Below are 15,192 nucleotides of genomic sequence, written 5' to 3'. Positions count from 1 at the left end.
GAGTTCCCCTGGGAATTTCCAACTCCACACCCCAGGTCTTCACCTCCCCAGATGCAACTTCATCTGCACAACCTTGTGGGCAGCAATCCCCATGGAACCCGCCTCGACCCGCTCCACTCCCCCCATCAGACTTACGGACACCCAGATGTACTCAATTCTTGATTGGGTTCTGTGGACGTCGCAGAGAAACGTGAACCCTTCCTCTTCCCCCCGTAGCGCTCTCCACACATCCCGCAATCCAGCCTCCTCCCATTGCTCCTTTAGCTGGGGAGAAGCCACCGCTCCCACTCCGCCCCCCTCTTGATGTGTTCGGTCCAGCCGCCTGTCCCAAGTCAGATTGAATCCCCCATCAGTATTACTTGCCCCCTCGCCAAATTCTCCAGAATGCCCAGGGTTTCGCACATAAACTGGTCCTGCACCGCATTTGGGCCATACACCGAGGCTATTGTATAAGATAAGCCCATGTGCTCCCCCCCTCACCATGATGTATCTCCCATTGAGAATGTCTTGGATTCTGAAGTCCACCCCCCTCCCCAATGCCAGGCTACCCCCCCTTTCTTTGTAAACCCGACGCAAACAGTATCTGCGAGAAGCCCTTCAACCGCAAGCGGCTCTGGTCCTTCCTCAATAGGTGGTTCTCTTGCAGCGCCAGCACGTCTGGCGCATGAGACCTGGTGAATTGCTCCAGATTTGTCTGTTTAAGGGGGGAGTTTAGCCCCCTTATGTTATGTGTTAAACACCCGATGTCTGGGCTGAGATCCAACACACCCCCCTTGCCTAACCCACCGTCCCCACCCCAGGTCTACCCTGGGAACCGCCCCCCTCATCCATGGGGATACTCATCCCCTCCCTCTCCTCCCCTTCCCCCTGCCTCAATCCTCCTGTTCGACAGTTCCTGTACTGCTCCACCAGTCGCTATGTCCCCCCACCAATCCCCCATCCCCCCTCCCCTCTCTCCCACCCTGAACCCCCAACTTAGGGTGAGACCGCCCCCTCCCCCTGTCCCCCTACCTTTCCCTCCTAACCCCACGGACAAACCTGCCCTTACCTGTTCCAGAATATTTTTCACTCCATCCTCCTAGGCCCCGTATAAAGCCCCTGTTCCCACCACCCCACGAAGATCCTTCTCCCAGGAATCGAGTTACCCGGACCCCCAACCCCCGCTGCACTGCTTCTCTCCCCCTCTTTGGCACGATCTTTCCCCCCGCAGCTGGTCCCCGTAGTGCAACCTTCCTCTTGCCCCGCTTCCTCACTGTGGACCATTCCCATGGTCTCCTCATGGCCCCTGCCCCCATTATCCACATCCAGGTGTATTATAGTGGCCGCCTCTTGAAGGGTAGTTGCTCGCCTCTGGCTCCCTTCCCACTCAAACACCAGTCCGAATGGAAAGGACCATATATACTTTATCCCTTTCTTGGCCAGCTCTTTCACAACTGGGCCCATGATCCTTCTTTTCATCAGCGTGCTAGCAGCTAAGTCCTGAAACAAGGAGATTTCTTGTCCTTTATAGAGAACCGGTTCACTCTGCCTAGCCGCTGTCAACACCGCCTCCTTTTGGCCATATATAGCGAAAGCAACCAACACATCTCGTGGTCGGGCGTTAGGTCCTCCCAGGGTCCGGCCTACCCTATGGACCCTGTCCAGCTCAATCGAGCCCGGGGATTCCTCGCCCAAGAGCACTGCGAAGACCCCCTGGATCTCTTCCTTCAGTTGTCTATCAGTGAGAGTCTTCGGCAGTGATTTAATCCTAATGTTAATCCTTCGGGATCTGTTCTCCAGGTCCTCCACCATTGCTTCCATATTCCTTGTTGCAGTGTCCAATCCATCTATGGCCTCGCTGTTTGCCATTGTGTCCCTTTCACACTCCTGGAGGCCTCTTTCCAGCAAATCTGTCCTTTCCCCCAGCTGGGCCGTTTCTTGCCGCAGTCTCCTAGCACTGCATTGAGGTCGGTCCTCAGCAGTTGGAATTGTTCCTGAAAAATTTTAGCCAGGGACTCCCTCAAATTCTGCATTTCCCTCCAGAGGTCTTGCCTCATCATCTGCGACGGCTCATCAATTCCTTCCTTGTCCCGTTGCTCTCTCGGTTGCCCCCCCTTTACAAGAGTCCTTGCTCTCCATTGCGGGCCAAAGCGTAGGCAATGTTCCCCAAGGCTCGCCCACGAGGTGACCAGCCTTCCCAGTCCTCCCCTTGTACCTGGAAGAATTCTGTGGTAGGCCCGCCCCACAACTCAACTGCATCACCCGCAAATGACCGGGTCCAATGCGGTCTCCTCGGTGGCCTCTCACTCCGCGTCTGCCGCGCCTTCCTCTCTGTGGGTGGCCGTCCCGGCCACTAGGCCATGTGTCACTCCCTCCTCTGGTGGACTTCCACTCACCCCAGCTCTCCAGACAAGTGGGGCCCCTCCTTCCTTATCTCCCAGTCCTCGCCCCTCCTGAGTCGGGGCGCCACTGCGTGGCTGCTCTCTGGGCTCGGCTCCCTCCAGGCTTCCATACCCCCTAATCTGTGGAGGTCCAGGAGTGTGCTCCGCCACGAGCTCTTAGGATCTGGAGCTGATCCAATACTGAGTCCTTTACTTTCCTGCGCTAAGAGAGGGACATATATGTCCTCTTCACTGTTCTTTGTTCTGCTGGGGCCCCTCCCTCATTTGGAGCCCTCACTGTCCCCCAGGCCTCTTTTCCTTCCTGCTGTGCAGGGATCCGCCGCTAGCTGGGGGCCCTCAGCACTGTCGCCGCCCCCACCCGCCTCCACAGTGGCTGCCTGTGCTCCCAACTTCCAAGCCACTCCTCCGGGCGCGCCCCACTCTCCTTCCTTGCTCTGGAGTCTGTGCCCAACGATTGCCCCTCTCTGTCCTTGCCACTCCCCTTCTTCGCTCCGACACAATTCACTCCGGGGTTGTGCTCCGGGCGAGGCGCCGCCACGCCTCTGTCCGCTGTTCTCCTCACTTATCCACCAGTCTGCCTTGCAGGTTGGGCCGTAATTCCCTGCAGCCGCATCAGCAAGGACGTGCCTCGCGCCAGTCCTCTGCCCGCTCCCTCAGGCTCGCTCGGCTCCGATGCCGCCACTTCTTGCCTCTCTCAGGGACCAGCTGCTCCTCCTTAGCCCCTCCGGGCACCTGCCGCCGTGTCGCGGGCTCCCCCAGAGGTCCTCCCTTAGCCGCAGAGTCGCGCTCCTCCTGGGGGGAGGAGGGGCCTCCCTGCTTCGCCAGTCTGTGTCCCGCTTATGTTGCTGCTGGGGCTCCGGTGTACCAAGGACACCTCCGCTGGGCTCCCCAAGGATTCCTGCCTCCAGAACTGAGCCTTAATGCTGGGGGGGGGGTGCTGGGGCAGCCAGGACAAGGCCGCAGAGTCCTGGAGCAGCCGTCGGCATGTCTACTCAGTGGCGGGGCCATCTTGGAATTGTACTAATATTTTTTATGTCACCAGATGTTATTTGGATCCAAAAGATCAAATGAGCATCAATACAGCATTTTTGTTTACCACTGAAGTAAGATATTAGTGAGATGAATCAGGCCTTGCAAATTCTTTAAAATTCCAATAGACCTGCAGGTTAAGTAATTTAGTTGACCTACTCTACCTACAAGAAATGCACTCTGCCCATTTCAGTGGGTGACAAAACATGTAAATGCGCTTTCTGTAAAACGGTACGTGTCACCACAAACACACTTTAATGCGACCCAGAAGCCAGCTATGCAAAATGAAGCCTCTAACATTTACTGCAAAAAAAGTTTCATGTTACATAAAAGTTTCATAAAACACCCCCTGCAAATGCTACTCGCCCTTCATAAAATCTACTGGAATATGCAAGTTGGTGAGTGGGCTTTGCGAGCGCTGGCTGAGTGTCTGTAAAATGTAAAAGGTTAGCTACATAAATGACACAAATAAATAGATTTGATCAAAAGGCTCTGAAAACAGTTTAGCTAGCTCTCTGCTAATATATAATGTAATCATAATCAGAGAGCAAAGCGAGCTCTGGAGGCCAACTACAGTGTGTGGTATTGCAGTAGATTTGTCGATGTACAGTCTGAATGGAACTATTGATCATTCTTTTGCATAAACATCTAGTTAGCCTTGTGTATTCATTATGTAAGAGGAAAGAATGTAAGAGACTAAGAGTAGTGGGTGTAGCAGGAAGAGAACTGGTCAAACTAGGTGGAATATTGCAGTTTGCTGCCATCTCACTTTCAGGGTAACTAGTATAAAACCGCTCATGAGTTCAGCACCAGTTGCACAGATAAATGCAACCAGCAGGTCAGCTCACAGAACTAGATTTGCCATTAAAAGCAGTTGGCCGTGTGATCATGTACATTTTCAAAAGTGGTCACTCATCAATGTGATACATCTTTACCAACAAAAATAAATCTAGTCGACACAGATTTAGATACACTAACCTAAACTTTAATGTAAAACATGGAGTCAATGCAGTGTTTTATAGAAGCAATACTGTAGTTCAGCATTATACAACTTAAATTGTTATGGAATTGGATGACTGTTTTTAATAAAATTACACATACTGGTCTTTGCCAAAGAGAACATATCTTTGCCAAACAGGATATAGTTAGTTTAATAAAAGTATCATCCAGATAACTTCTGGTTTCCAATTGTTTGAAAAAGAAAAACAGTCTCGCCTAGCACTCCCACATGGGCGTTTTGCCAACAAGAGTCAAGGATACGATTACTATTGCACTCTATCTCCATTAGCCCCTTTGAACAAGCAGTGAACAGAGAAGAGGGTGCCGAGTGCCATGAGAGCCAGAGAGGAATTCACGGTGAGCAGTGTTTTTATTGAACAGGGCAACTCAAATAGCTAACTTTGCTACACAAGTGTCAACTTAATTAGCAAACCTACACAATTGCGTAGCAAATTGCTATGCGGCACTGCTTATTTTATGCATTGTACTTGTAGTTTCAACACTCTTAGTTCAATACATTATCCTTGTTCAGGAGAGGGGTACCAGCCAGAGACCTTCGAAAGAGCACCCAAGTGACACCGGACGACTCTAGCTCTGGTACTTCTTTTACTCACAAAGTTCATAAGGGTCTGCCTCTGCCGGGCACAAACCCCTCTTGGGGTTCACAGCGTGCCTCCCCCTTCCAGGCTCGGACCCTGCTCTCAACGGTTCTCTCCAAAAGGTCAGAAGGGGTCTCCCTCTGCCGGGCTCAGACCCCTCGGCTAAGCTTCACAAAGGTCCTCCCTCTCCTGGGCTTGGACCCTCTTCCAAAGCACACTATCTTTTCACTAAGATGGCTTCCCTCAGCCGGGGTCGAGCCTCCTTTCAAAGCTCACAATACACAAAAAGCGTTTGGGGACTTCTGCTAACATAGGAGCACCTAAATTACATTATCTCCAAGTGTAAGTTTGTTGAATAAGTGATATCCAGTAACTTTAGCGAATAAGAGTGCACCTCTACACTGTATGTCTCTCTTCTGCTAATCCTCAGAGACCTTTGTTCGCCTGACAGGCCCAGGGGAGTCTTGCAGTGGGTACTGCCAGGCAATCCCAGCTGCCCCTGTTCTTGCTCTCTTGAAGTACAGCTCCCTCTCCACAGTGCAGTCTCTCCTGGACTCACAGGGCCAGTGTCAGAACTGGCTTCTCCTCCTCCAGGTCTCCCAGGGTCTCTGCAGCTCTTCTGGTCTTCTTCTGGCTTTGTGCACCTTCCAGCATCCCCAACTCGCTCAAAGTGTACTCTCCTGCTCCACCTTTTATACTTCCTGGGAGTAGTGATTGGATTCAGGTGTGCCTGGGTGTGAAGGGAGGCCTTACTTTGCCTGGCCTCATTAGTGGGACTGTCTGATCCAGACACAGGGAGTCTATCTTCCGTGTCCAAGGTTCTGTCAGTAATCCTCATCCTCCCAATCTCTTTCCTCCTCGTCCCAGTGGTTTTAGGGAAAACCACTGTGGAGGGATTATGGGAGTTGTAGCTTTTCTGAAGAATACTGGAAAAACCATGTGGGATTTCATCAGGGTGAAGGGGGTAACCATAGTGCTGTGTAAAAAAGGATTGTTGTAGAGAACAGGGCGACATATGTAGTTCAATTCTGCTTCGCTTCCAGTTTTGTATCTGTTGGAATTGGGGGCGAGGGGGTATTGGTATGGGTTCTGAAATTGTGTATGGTAACGGAGGGAATGTCAATGTCGGGTATGGAAAGGGGTGGAGGGCAAGTCTCTAGATACCCTACTGGGTAGCATGGGGAAAAGGTGTCATACGGTAGGGTGTACCGCGTCTCGTCTGGGTATCCTCCCAGCCCCCCGAGCATAACCCTGGGTTCCCCTACCCAGATGATCCTCCCTCACTCATCCATCCCCAGGGGTGGGATCTGAGAGCACCAGCCCTTCCCTGGCCACCTGAATAAGCGATTCATGGGGTCTACTTGGGACAATACCCTCAGGTTTCTCACAGTGCCAATCGAAAGACTATTTACAAGTTCTCTGGTTAAAATAAAATCGCATTTTAGTCATCAATGTTTTGCAGAAGCTCCCAAAACCAAAGTGAGATTTCTTCTTGGAGACTGCAACACAGTCATTATCAGTAAATTCATCTTCTATAAGGCGCTTATTACTAAAAACCAGTCTCTAAGCGCGGGACTTGGATTCAAACATGCGTTACTCTGAATTGTCTTGCTTCCAAGACAAACGTGTTGCCCCGACCTATCCTCCCAATTAGAACACAGAGTGGCGACAGACGGCACTAATGATTGAATGAGTAAGGCCACTCATAATACAAAAGAGATCCCTCAGAGGAAACTGGTATGGCAGGTTAAGCAATAGAAAATAGCAATAATAAAATTGCCCATTTATATAAAACATATTACTAAATCCATTTTAGGAGATGACAAGTAGTGCTCTTATCCTCCAGTTGAAAGGTATTTTTATTACTAGCACTCAAATAAAGATGCAAGAGCAAGCCAAGTCAATTTGCCACGATTAAAACTGGGAACTTCTGTTACCTTCAGCAGGTGACTCCCTGAAAGTTCATCAGGTGTGACAAATCCCAGGGTATTGTCACATCTTGCATGGGACAGGCCCCTTTCCATCAGGTCAAGGAGGTGTGGCCGCCACCTCTGGGGGTGGTACTCAGCGGGTGGATCTCATGGGAGGGGAAATCCTTCATGGGATTGATGACAATGACCCTGGGAGAACGTAGTATTCAATCACCCCTTTGGTGTCCCCAAATTCCTTAAGCCCAATAGAAGTCCCTCTTATTCCCTACACCACTATTTGTTATGGTTTAACAGAGGACAAACATAATAAGACTGGGACAAGGAAGAGGCAGTCTCACCCAAGTCTGATGCAAAGTATCACTGTGACTAGGAAGATGAAGCAAGGAGGTGAAAGCCTCCTGCAGAACCAACACATGCGGTACAGTTGCCCAAAGGCAAGCTGGTGGTAAAAAGCAAAGATTGACTAATTCCTAGGTCGTCACTGTAAAGACAGCCCTGGAGCAACAGGGAAAGAAATGCTGGTCCCGTTCTGAGGAACCCGAAGACTGGAGACCGTGACGAGGACAATGACAGGTACCAGAGAGGTCCTAACGAGGCAGAATGACTGGTGACAGACACGGGAAGTCAGACCAGTGAAAAGGGACCAGAAACAAAGAAGCAGGCAGCCGAAGGCGAGAGAGAGACGCTGGAGCTGCAGAGCCGCGAGAAAGAGAACGGTGAGCGTGGCAGGAACAGAGAAGCTTTGCTCCACCTCCGGAAGCAGGCAGCCAAATGGAAAGAAGCCGGAATTTCAGAGCCGCGAGAAGGAGAACACTTAGCATGGCAGGAACGGAGAAGCTTTATTCCACCGCCTGAAGAGACAGGAGACCACCCGAGAGTTCCCAAAGGTAGGGAAAGGGCCGGACCGGTCAAGGTGGCATTGAGGGAGCTGAGAATCCTCATGAGGACATCCTGAAGAGCCCAAGGGGGGAAAGGGATCCTATACAATTTAATACAAACCTTATAAAAGCTCCTCGAAGATTACAAGGGAATAAAAAGGAAGCATACAAATAGATACAAATGTTATAAATTAAATAAGAACATCCTGAAGAGCACAAGCGGGTGAGAACGAGAATATACAATATAATACAAACTGTGTGAAGCTGGTAAACCTACCCCAAGGGGCACAAGGGAACGACAAAAGAGGCATACAATTAGATACGAACATTGAGAATGCACACGTAGGTGGGACAGTACCTGGCAGGGGAATATACCAGGTTTGTCCGAGTGGACACTAGGTAACGAAAGGATGAGGATCCTGCCAAAACAAAGCAAGAGTGTCTGGGACCCAGATGAAAACGGGCAAAGCCCACAAGTGGAACGTGTAAGGATTGAGAAGCCACTTCAATACAGGAGGAATTATAACCAGTGGGAAGTGAAAGTTGTGAGAAACATATCTGGCAGGCAAGTAAACCAGACTTGGTGTACCAGTGGCAAAGTCTATGGTGAAGGCTGGCAGGAGAGTGAAGCCGACCTGACAAGCGACTGGAAAGGGATATTTTGTGCTAAGGACTGGGGGAAGAGGAATTCCCATTTTGAGGAACTTTGTTTTTTGGATAAGTGGAACCAAGAACCCAGGAAGAGTTTGTGCCCCCTTCCACCCAAGAGAGTGGGGAATTGGTTGTGTGATGAATCTAGTGATGTCATTACTCCCTCTCTGGCGAAACTCTCTTCCCCTATGATATGATATAGGATATGGCATTTATAACGTGCCTATACAAAAATGTTTCAAGGTGCGACGAGGCAAGGGAAGGGGAACAAAGCGAGGAAGACAACAATCCTACCAGGCCAGGTGTCAATCAGATCGCGCAAGTGCATGGTATGGGGGGGGACAGTGCAGTACATGGGAATAGATAATAGCAATAAGTAAGGTACCGGCCAGCAAGAGGCAAGTTCAAGGTTAAGTGCAGGCGACCCTGGAAGATCAGCCACTAACGGATCTCGACCCTGGCGGTGGCTGCCTGACGGAGGACCATATGGGGGCGGACAACCCTAAGGGGAGGTAAGGAGACTCATTGGCAAGAATATGGTATCCCCCTTTCCATTCAGGGTATGACATTCCCCTGAAGTCCCAAACCTATATGGCATACTGTGCTAGAGATCCAGTCCAACCACTTTACACTGATAGCAGGGCTCTTGCTAACCCTTTTTGCAAAAGCATTCAGGCAAGGAAGAGCACAAGAGTAATGCATAGCGTGAAAGTTACAGAACTAGAGACGCTCTCTAGTGATTGGAGGAATTCGATAGGTGCCGGGACATTTAAAACCCTGGAACCTATGGGATGGAATTCCAGTATACCAGACGCTTGTCCGGATGCTAAGGAAGCCAGCTTCAGCAGGTAGCAGAGAAGCTCCTACCGTCGCTGTCACGAGAAGCAGAGATGGAGAATGCATGCTGCACGAAGGCCATCAGCAAGAGACGCTGTGGAGAGGAGGCCCAGGTATGGCAAGTAGCGGAGAGCAGACGGGATGCCAGCATAAGGAGGTTCCCCGCTGGAGGGACTGCAGGAATGCAGAAGCAGCCAGATGACGCTGGTGAGCCCAGAAAGGGGGAGTGGGACACTGGGGCATTTCGCAGCGTATACTGCATGCCAAGCGTGGACTTACACAGGGTGTAACTAGGCAAGGGAGCTGGGACGCTGAGTGCATTTGAGAACGAGATAAATGAAAAGGGGGTCGTAGACTCAGTACCTGAATGAAGTGAATTGTTGCATGTGGAGGAGAACCTTGCAGGTAAGTATACCAGGGAACCATTGCAAGTGTGGGACCTGCACCCAAGCATAAAAGGAACCAGGAATGAGACGTGGACACAGAGGATTCATGTTTGTTGGCATAAACCTTTATTAAAATAATAACAGGGTTTGGGAAATACCTCACTGTCCCGGATCTAGGAGGTATTTCCGTACAATCAAAAACTAAGGGTCTGTTCTGTGTCAAGATGTCCAAAGGAAAAATGTCCTGTGTCTGAAATCCTATCCTAGTACTCTCATTTTAAAAGTAACTATAAGGTGATTATGGTAATGTCTTTGGCTTGGAAAGTGCAAAAATGTTCAAGTTCAACGAAAAGGTATACATCCAACCAAAAGTTTCAAATGGGTAGTATTCACAGTTCCAGGGAATGGCTCCCTTGCCCAAGTTTCTCTCCACCAAAACAAAAGTTAAAAAAATAACCAAGTTCTTTGTAGCCCAAGAGGATAAACCCCTCCTCTTGGTGTTGCAATCCACTCCCGGGGAAATGACTCCCTTCCCCAGGACTTTTCCACATTCAATGTAATTCAAGGTTGTGGGTCCCAGGCTCACAAATGCCTCGTATACTCTCCTGCCAGGACATTTGTACAATGAAACTATTTATGGGTGCGGATCCCAGATCGGCTCTTCACCTGGTGTACTCTCCTGCCAGGACTTTATGTTACAATTCTCTCTCTAATTCAGTGCAACGGGCTATGGGCTTTCCCCAAGTTGTTCTTATCACTGGTGTATTTGTATCTCCCCAAATCCTTGGACTATGTAAGTCACTTTGTGATGTAAGCCATAGGGAATTGGCCTTCCGTTTCAGTTAGGGAATGCCTTCTCCAGTTCCCTCCCACAGTCTCAACCTTCCACTGTAGGCTCATAGGTTTTAGGGCAGATCCCTGCTCGGGTCTTTCTCTGCTTCCGCTTTTTTTTCTCTCTCTCTGTCGCTCTCTCTCTGTCTCTCTCTCTGTCTCTCTCTCTCTCTGTGCTTTGGGAAGGGTGTCTCAGTATCTGGTTGCGCTCCGCGTGTCGGTCCGGTTTCCCTCGCTGGTACAAAGCTCTTAATATGCCTTGCGTTCCCCTTTAGCCTTCTCTGTGCCGCTTTTCTGTCTTGCTCAATGCCTTCTGGATTCCCAGCCCGAGCTGGGAAGTCTCCTACATGGTTCTCCCACGTCTCCACATTTGCCTGTCCACCTGATAGCTTGGCTTCCCCGGAAGTGGCTAGCTGGTCGGATCTCCCTGCATTGCTCAGCAGTTCCATCTTTGTACTCCCGCACCGAGGAAGGGAGCTGTTCAGAAACAATTTCTCAAAGTGCTAGACTGCTTATTTTGCTTCAGTCGAGCAATCTTCATTCTGGTTGCCCTCTTCCTCATGTCAGATTTTGTCCAACCCCCTGGATTGGATAAATGCACATCCAGTGGAAAGAACTGTGATTTTGAAGTATAAAAAAACCTGGGAAACTCAGGGGAAGGGAACTGTGAAGGCATCATGAAGTAGACACAGACAGGTTTTGGTTTAGAAACCTTTACTAACATAAAAAATGTTGGAAAAAAGCTTCTCTTTCCCTATGCTAAGGTGGGAATTCACTACCTAAATAAACGAAGGATAGTCTGTGTCAGGAAGTCCAAAGTAAGAGTCTGTCTGTGTCTAAAACCTATGCTTGCCCTCACATCCATCTGTGTACAAATGTGTAAGGATGTCATTGCCAAAATGAGAAGTGTTCAAATAAAAGTTCAGAACTTCTTCCAGCACTTGGTTTGTAAAGGGTTTCCATTCCCCAAAGTTCAAATAGTTCACCATGCAAAGGGCTTCCCTTCCCCAAACTTTCAAGTCTTTCACAACACAGATCTTTGTAATACTTTCCAGCTCTTGTGGTTTGGTTTTCTTCCACCAAGTTCACAAAGTACAGTTCCCGAATGTCAGTTCTCATCAACGTTGTTCCATTATATTCAATCACAAGCTTCTCTCCAGGTATTTTAAGTGGCTTTCTCATAGGTAGATGTCCTCGGGCTAGGCGCAGTTGTCGGACCACGCTGTCCACAAATTACAGGTCACGCAACCGAGACACCTTACTTTCCTCTGCTTCCTTGTATGCACGTTGACACTGTTTCAGCTCTACAGTGGTGCCTGCTTGCTTCTCAATTCCCATCCTCTGATGCTTTATCATTGCTTGCTTGGCCACTATTCAGTTATTGCACTTTCATATGGCTCTTGCCAATGCTTGTTCTCTCAAATTTCACAGTTCCTTAGCGGCGTAAAACTCCACAAAACTGCTTTCATTCAGCTCAGTATTCAATGGTACTTGCTTTTCATTCGGTTTGGTATTCAAAAGTGCTTACTTACTTGCTTTCATGCAAATCGGTATTCAAAAGTGTTTAATTTCCTCTGGTTCGGCATTTATTAAAGTTCATATCAGTTTACTATGGTCGCCTGCTGCCATGGGGCCCTACTTTCTAGGCTGACTCACCGGTCAGTGCTTACGGCGCTCCAGCAGGGCTTCTGGCTGCCACAAGCCCCCTTACTCTCGTGCAGCGCCTCGCTCTGTCTCTGTAGTGGCTTTTTGTGGCTTTGCTCCTGCTACCGATGCATCTCTCACATTCCCGGGCCTCACAGTGAAGCTTTGTTTTGTCACGCCAGCTCCTGATCCGTAGTTTGCAGCAGGCCTCCAGCTTCATTCAGTCTTGCTTCCCGCTGCATACACTCTGCATCGTCCTGGGCCTCCTGAGCACTCCATCTGCCTCACCGCCTTCAATGAGAGGTCTGCTCTCCTCCAGCAGTCCGTAGACCTGCTTCGACAGCTGATTCCATTTTCACCATACTTGCGGCTTTTAAACTTCCGGCCAGGTTGATTGGTCAAAAAAGGGCTAGATTGCTCATTGACAACTTTGAAGTTCTGCATTGCTCTTGCTTGCCTCCTCCTCGTACCAGTACCTAACTGGTGTTTGTTGGGAAATGATTTACGGGAAAAGTAGGGAAGGGACTGACAATAGCCTACAAAGGCTTGGGGAACATGGGACTCATGGTGAAAGAGAAATGGGGGATACCATATCTCACCCGAGGGTGCCTCATCTCCACTCCCCAAGTCTCCTTCACCCAGGTAGTCCTCCCTCGCATATCCACTCCCAGGGTCAGGATCCAATAGCAATGGCCTTTCCCTGGCCACCTGGGAGGAGGATATATTGGGGAAAGAAGTGAAGACGCCCTCAGATTCCTCACAGAACCCGCCCTCCCCTCTCCCGTCCCCCCAAGGATTGTGGAACTCTGTGGACCTTTGATCACTTTTTTACCCCTTTGCACATTATTCTGAGCTTAGCATGTAAGGGGTCAGGTTAGGATTTTGGACACAAGATGGAGAACTCGTTATTTTTGGACATTTTAACACTGACAGCCATTTGTTTAGTTGAGGCACGGAAACCCTTCGTAGTGGTAGGGTGACATAGGTCTTTCTCTAACCCTATTTATACTTTAATAAAAGTTTATAGTAACCATCACAATGCCTCTGTGTCCGAGTCTTACTCCTGATTCATTACAGTGGTCTATAAGTTTGGCTGAACTGGTGAACAGTGACCATTGAACTACATGCATTCTTTTAAATAATACCTGCATGTTGATGTCGGCATTCTGAACAGGAGAAAACTCCTCCTGAATTAAGGAGTTACACTTTTAATCTATCTAAAGAAAAAGTGGGTAAGGGACGGACATAGGTTTAGACGCTGGATGGTGGACTCTTGTTTGACCGACATCCTGACCAGGTCCTTAGTGGGGTTTTTTTAGGCAGGGAAACCCCTCATAGTAAATAGGGCAATGTAGGCTTTTTCCCTTTCTTTTGATATAAATAAAAGTCTTTTGAAAAGCAAAATGCCACCCCTGTGTCAGACTCCTGCTTCTAAACACTTACACTGCTTAGAAATCCATATAGGCTTTACATTAAAAGCATATCATTCTGGCTAAATTCCTCCATAGGTTAAGAACAGGACATTCCAAATCAAAAAAGCTAGCACCAAAAAATGTGGCAATTTTTCTGAACAACCTATACAAGATTAGTCAAGTAATGATTTCAGGTGACAATATTCTGCTTGTTTTCAAAATGTCTGATTGGTTGCAGGCAAACACCACATTTCACTTGGTTAATTCTTCTGTCAACAGTAGCAAAGGTACAGTCATTAGTGTCACCTTACCTGTCCTGTTTTTCTTAATACTTCCACAGCTTGTTTATGAGTGGCTCCTTCCAAGCTTACCCCATTGACCGAGAGGACACGGTCCCCTACAAACAGGATCGAAGAAGACAATATTTTGAGACTTTATCCAAAGCATCTATTAAAATATTGCTGTGGCTTTTCAGTGGTATGCAATTCACAGTATATATTTATTTCATTGAAATAGCCATTTCTGATTAGGAGCGCAGCAACAGACATATACACATGTTAAATTAGTCCTACAAATCAGACGTCCCTTTGGCTTCTGTAGCAAGAACCTTTTTAGTTACCATTTCCCTTTCTCCATTTTGTGTTCAAAACACAAATTAGGCCCACAGAGCTATCCCAAAATATCAATAATAGATTTGAACTCTGAACTTCAGCGTGGAAAAATTAGTTTTCTGCATGTCAAACCATGTATTGATACTTTGTCACTGTGCCATGTCTTTGAATTGGTATAACACTGCCAAGATAACATTGCACCAGTAAATAGAAAAAAATGTAAGCATTGTGTAAAAAAAAAAAAAAAAAAAAAAAAGATAAATCAGTTTGAAAAAAAGGAACTGGGGAATGAAAAAAAAGAAAAACAGGAAAATAATCAGGGTGATGTTTCATATAATGGAATGAAGGAGTAGGGGCTGGAATACTACACAGCAAGAGGTCCCATTGAGTAATAACTTGTGGTTATTCGGAAGTTATATTATTTATTTAATATGGTTCATTTAAAACCTTTACAACAATTATCAGAATATTTTTTTTTTTAAAGGAGTTTTGCCAAAATAATACAGAAAATAGAAACTGAGAAAAAAGGAAAAAAAGGAACAAAATATACACATTTACAAAAGGTTAAAAGAAAATGTACATCAATGTACCAAAATACTGCATATAAAATTGATGATGTACATCGTTTTATCTCATTGCACGCTTTCTTCACGTAAAATGACATGTGGCTAATTACCTGCTTCTTTTAAGAATCACAATCCCAGTTACAATTTTTTTTTAAGAAACTCAATATCGCTAACTTCAATGCCACTGAATTACCGTGCATAATATTGAGCCACAGGAGGTCCGTAGGTACTCAATGTACATTCAACACAAATCTCATAAAATATTTAATTCTCTGAATTTGCAACACTTCACAATACAATATCAAATGAGAGGGGGGATTCATTTTCTTTTACACAAAAGTGACATTTTGGTGATAGCTTAATGACTAGACCTGATACTCAGAATCTACTTGATACTGATAACATTGAGTCTGAAGCGCATAAAAGTGATTCTCATG

The 15,192-nt window shown here is 47.6% G+C and overlaps 1 protein-coding gene across 6 annotated transcripts in view; it reads right to left on the bottom strand.

The window, feature by feature from the left end:
• PTPN13 (protein tyrosine phosphatase non-receptor type 13) overlaps positions 1-15,192 on the bottom strand; it is a 1,388,150-nt gene that overhangs the window by 398,090 nt on the left and 974,868 nt on the right. For all 6 annotated transcript variants that reach the window (XM_069630435.1, XM_069630437.1, XM_069630436.1 and 3 more), the window contains one exon: positions 13,890-13,975. In XM_069630435.1, coding sequence (XP_069486536.1) covers positions 13,890-13,975 — 86 coding nt within the window. The remainder of the gene's footprint in view (positions 1-13,889; positions 13,976-15,192) is intronic.

This window comes from Ambystoma mexicanum, chromosome 6q (assembly GCF_040938575.1).
Source record: "Ambystoma mexicanum isolate Mex_15411 chromosome 6q, UKY_AmexF1_1, whole genome shotgun sequence".
Classification (NCBI taxonomy): domain Eukaryota; kingdom Metazoa; phylum Chordata; class Amphibia; order Caudata; family Ambystomatidae; genus Ambystoma; species Ambystoma mexicanum.
The sequence above is the reverse complement of the archived record's forward strand: the minus strand, read 5'-3'. Positions and strand labels throughout refer to the sequence as shown.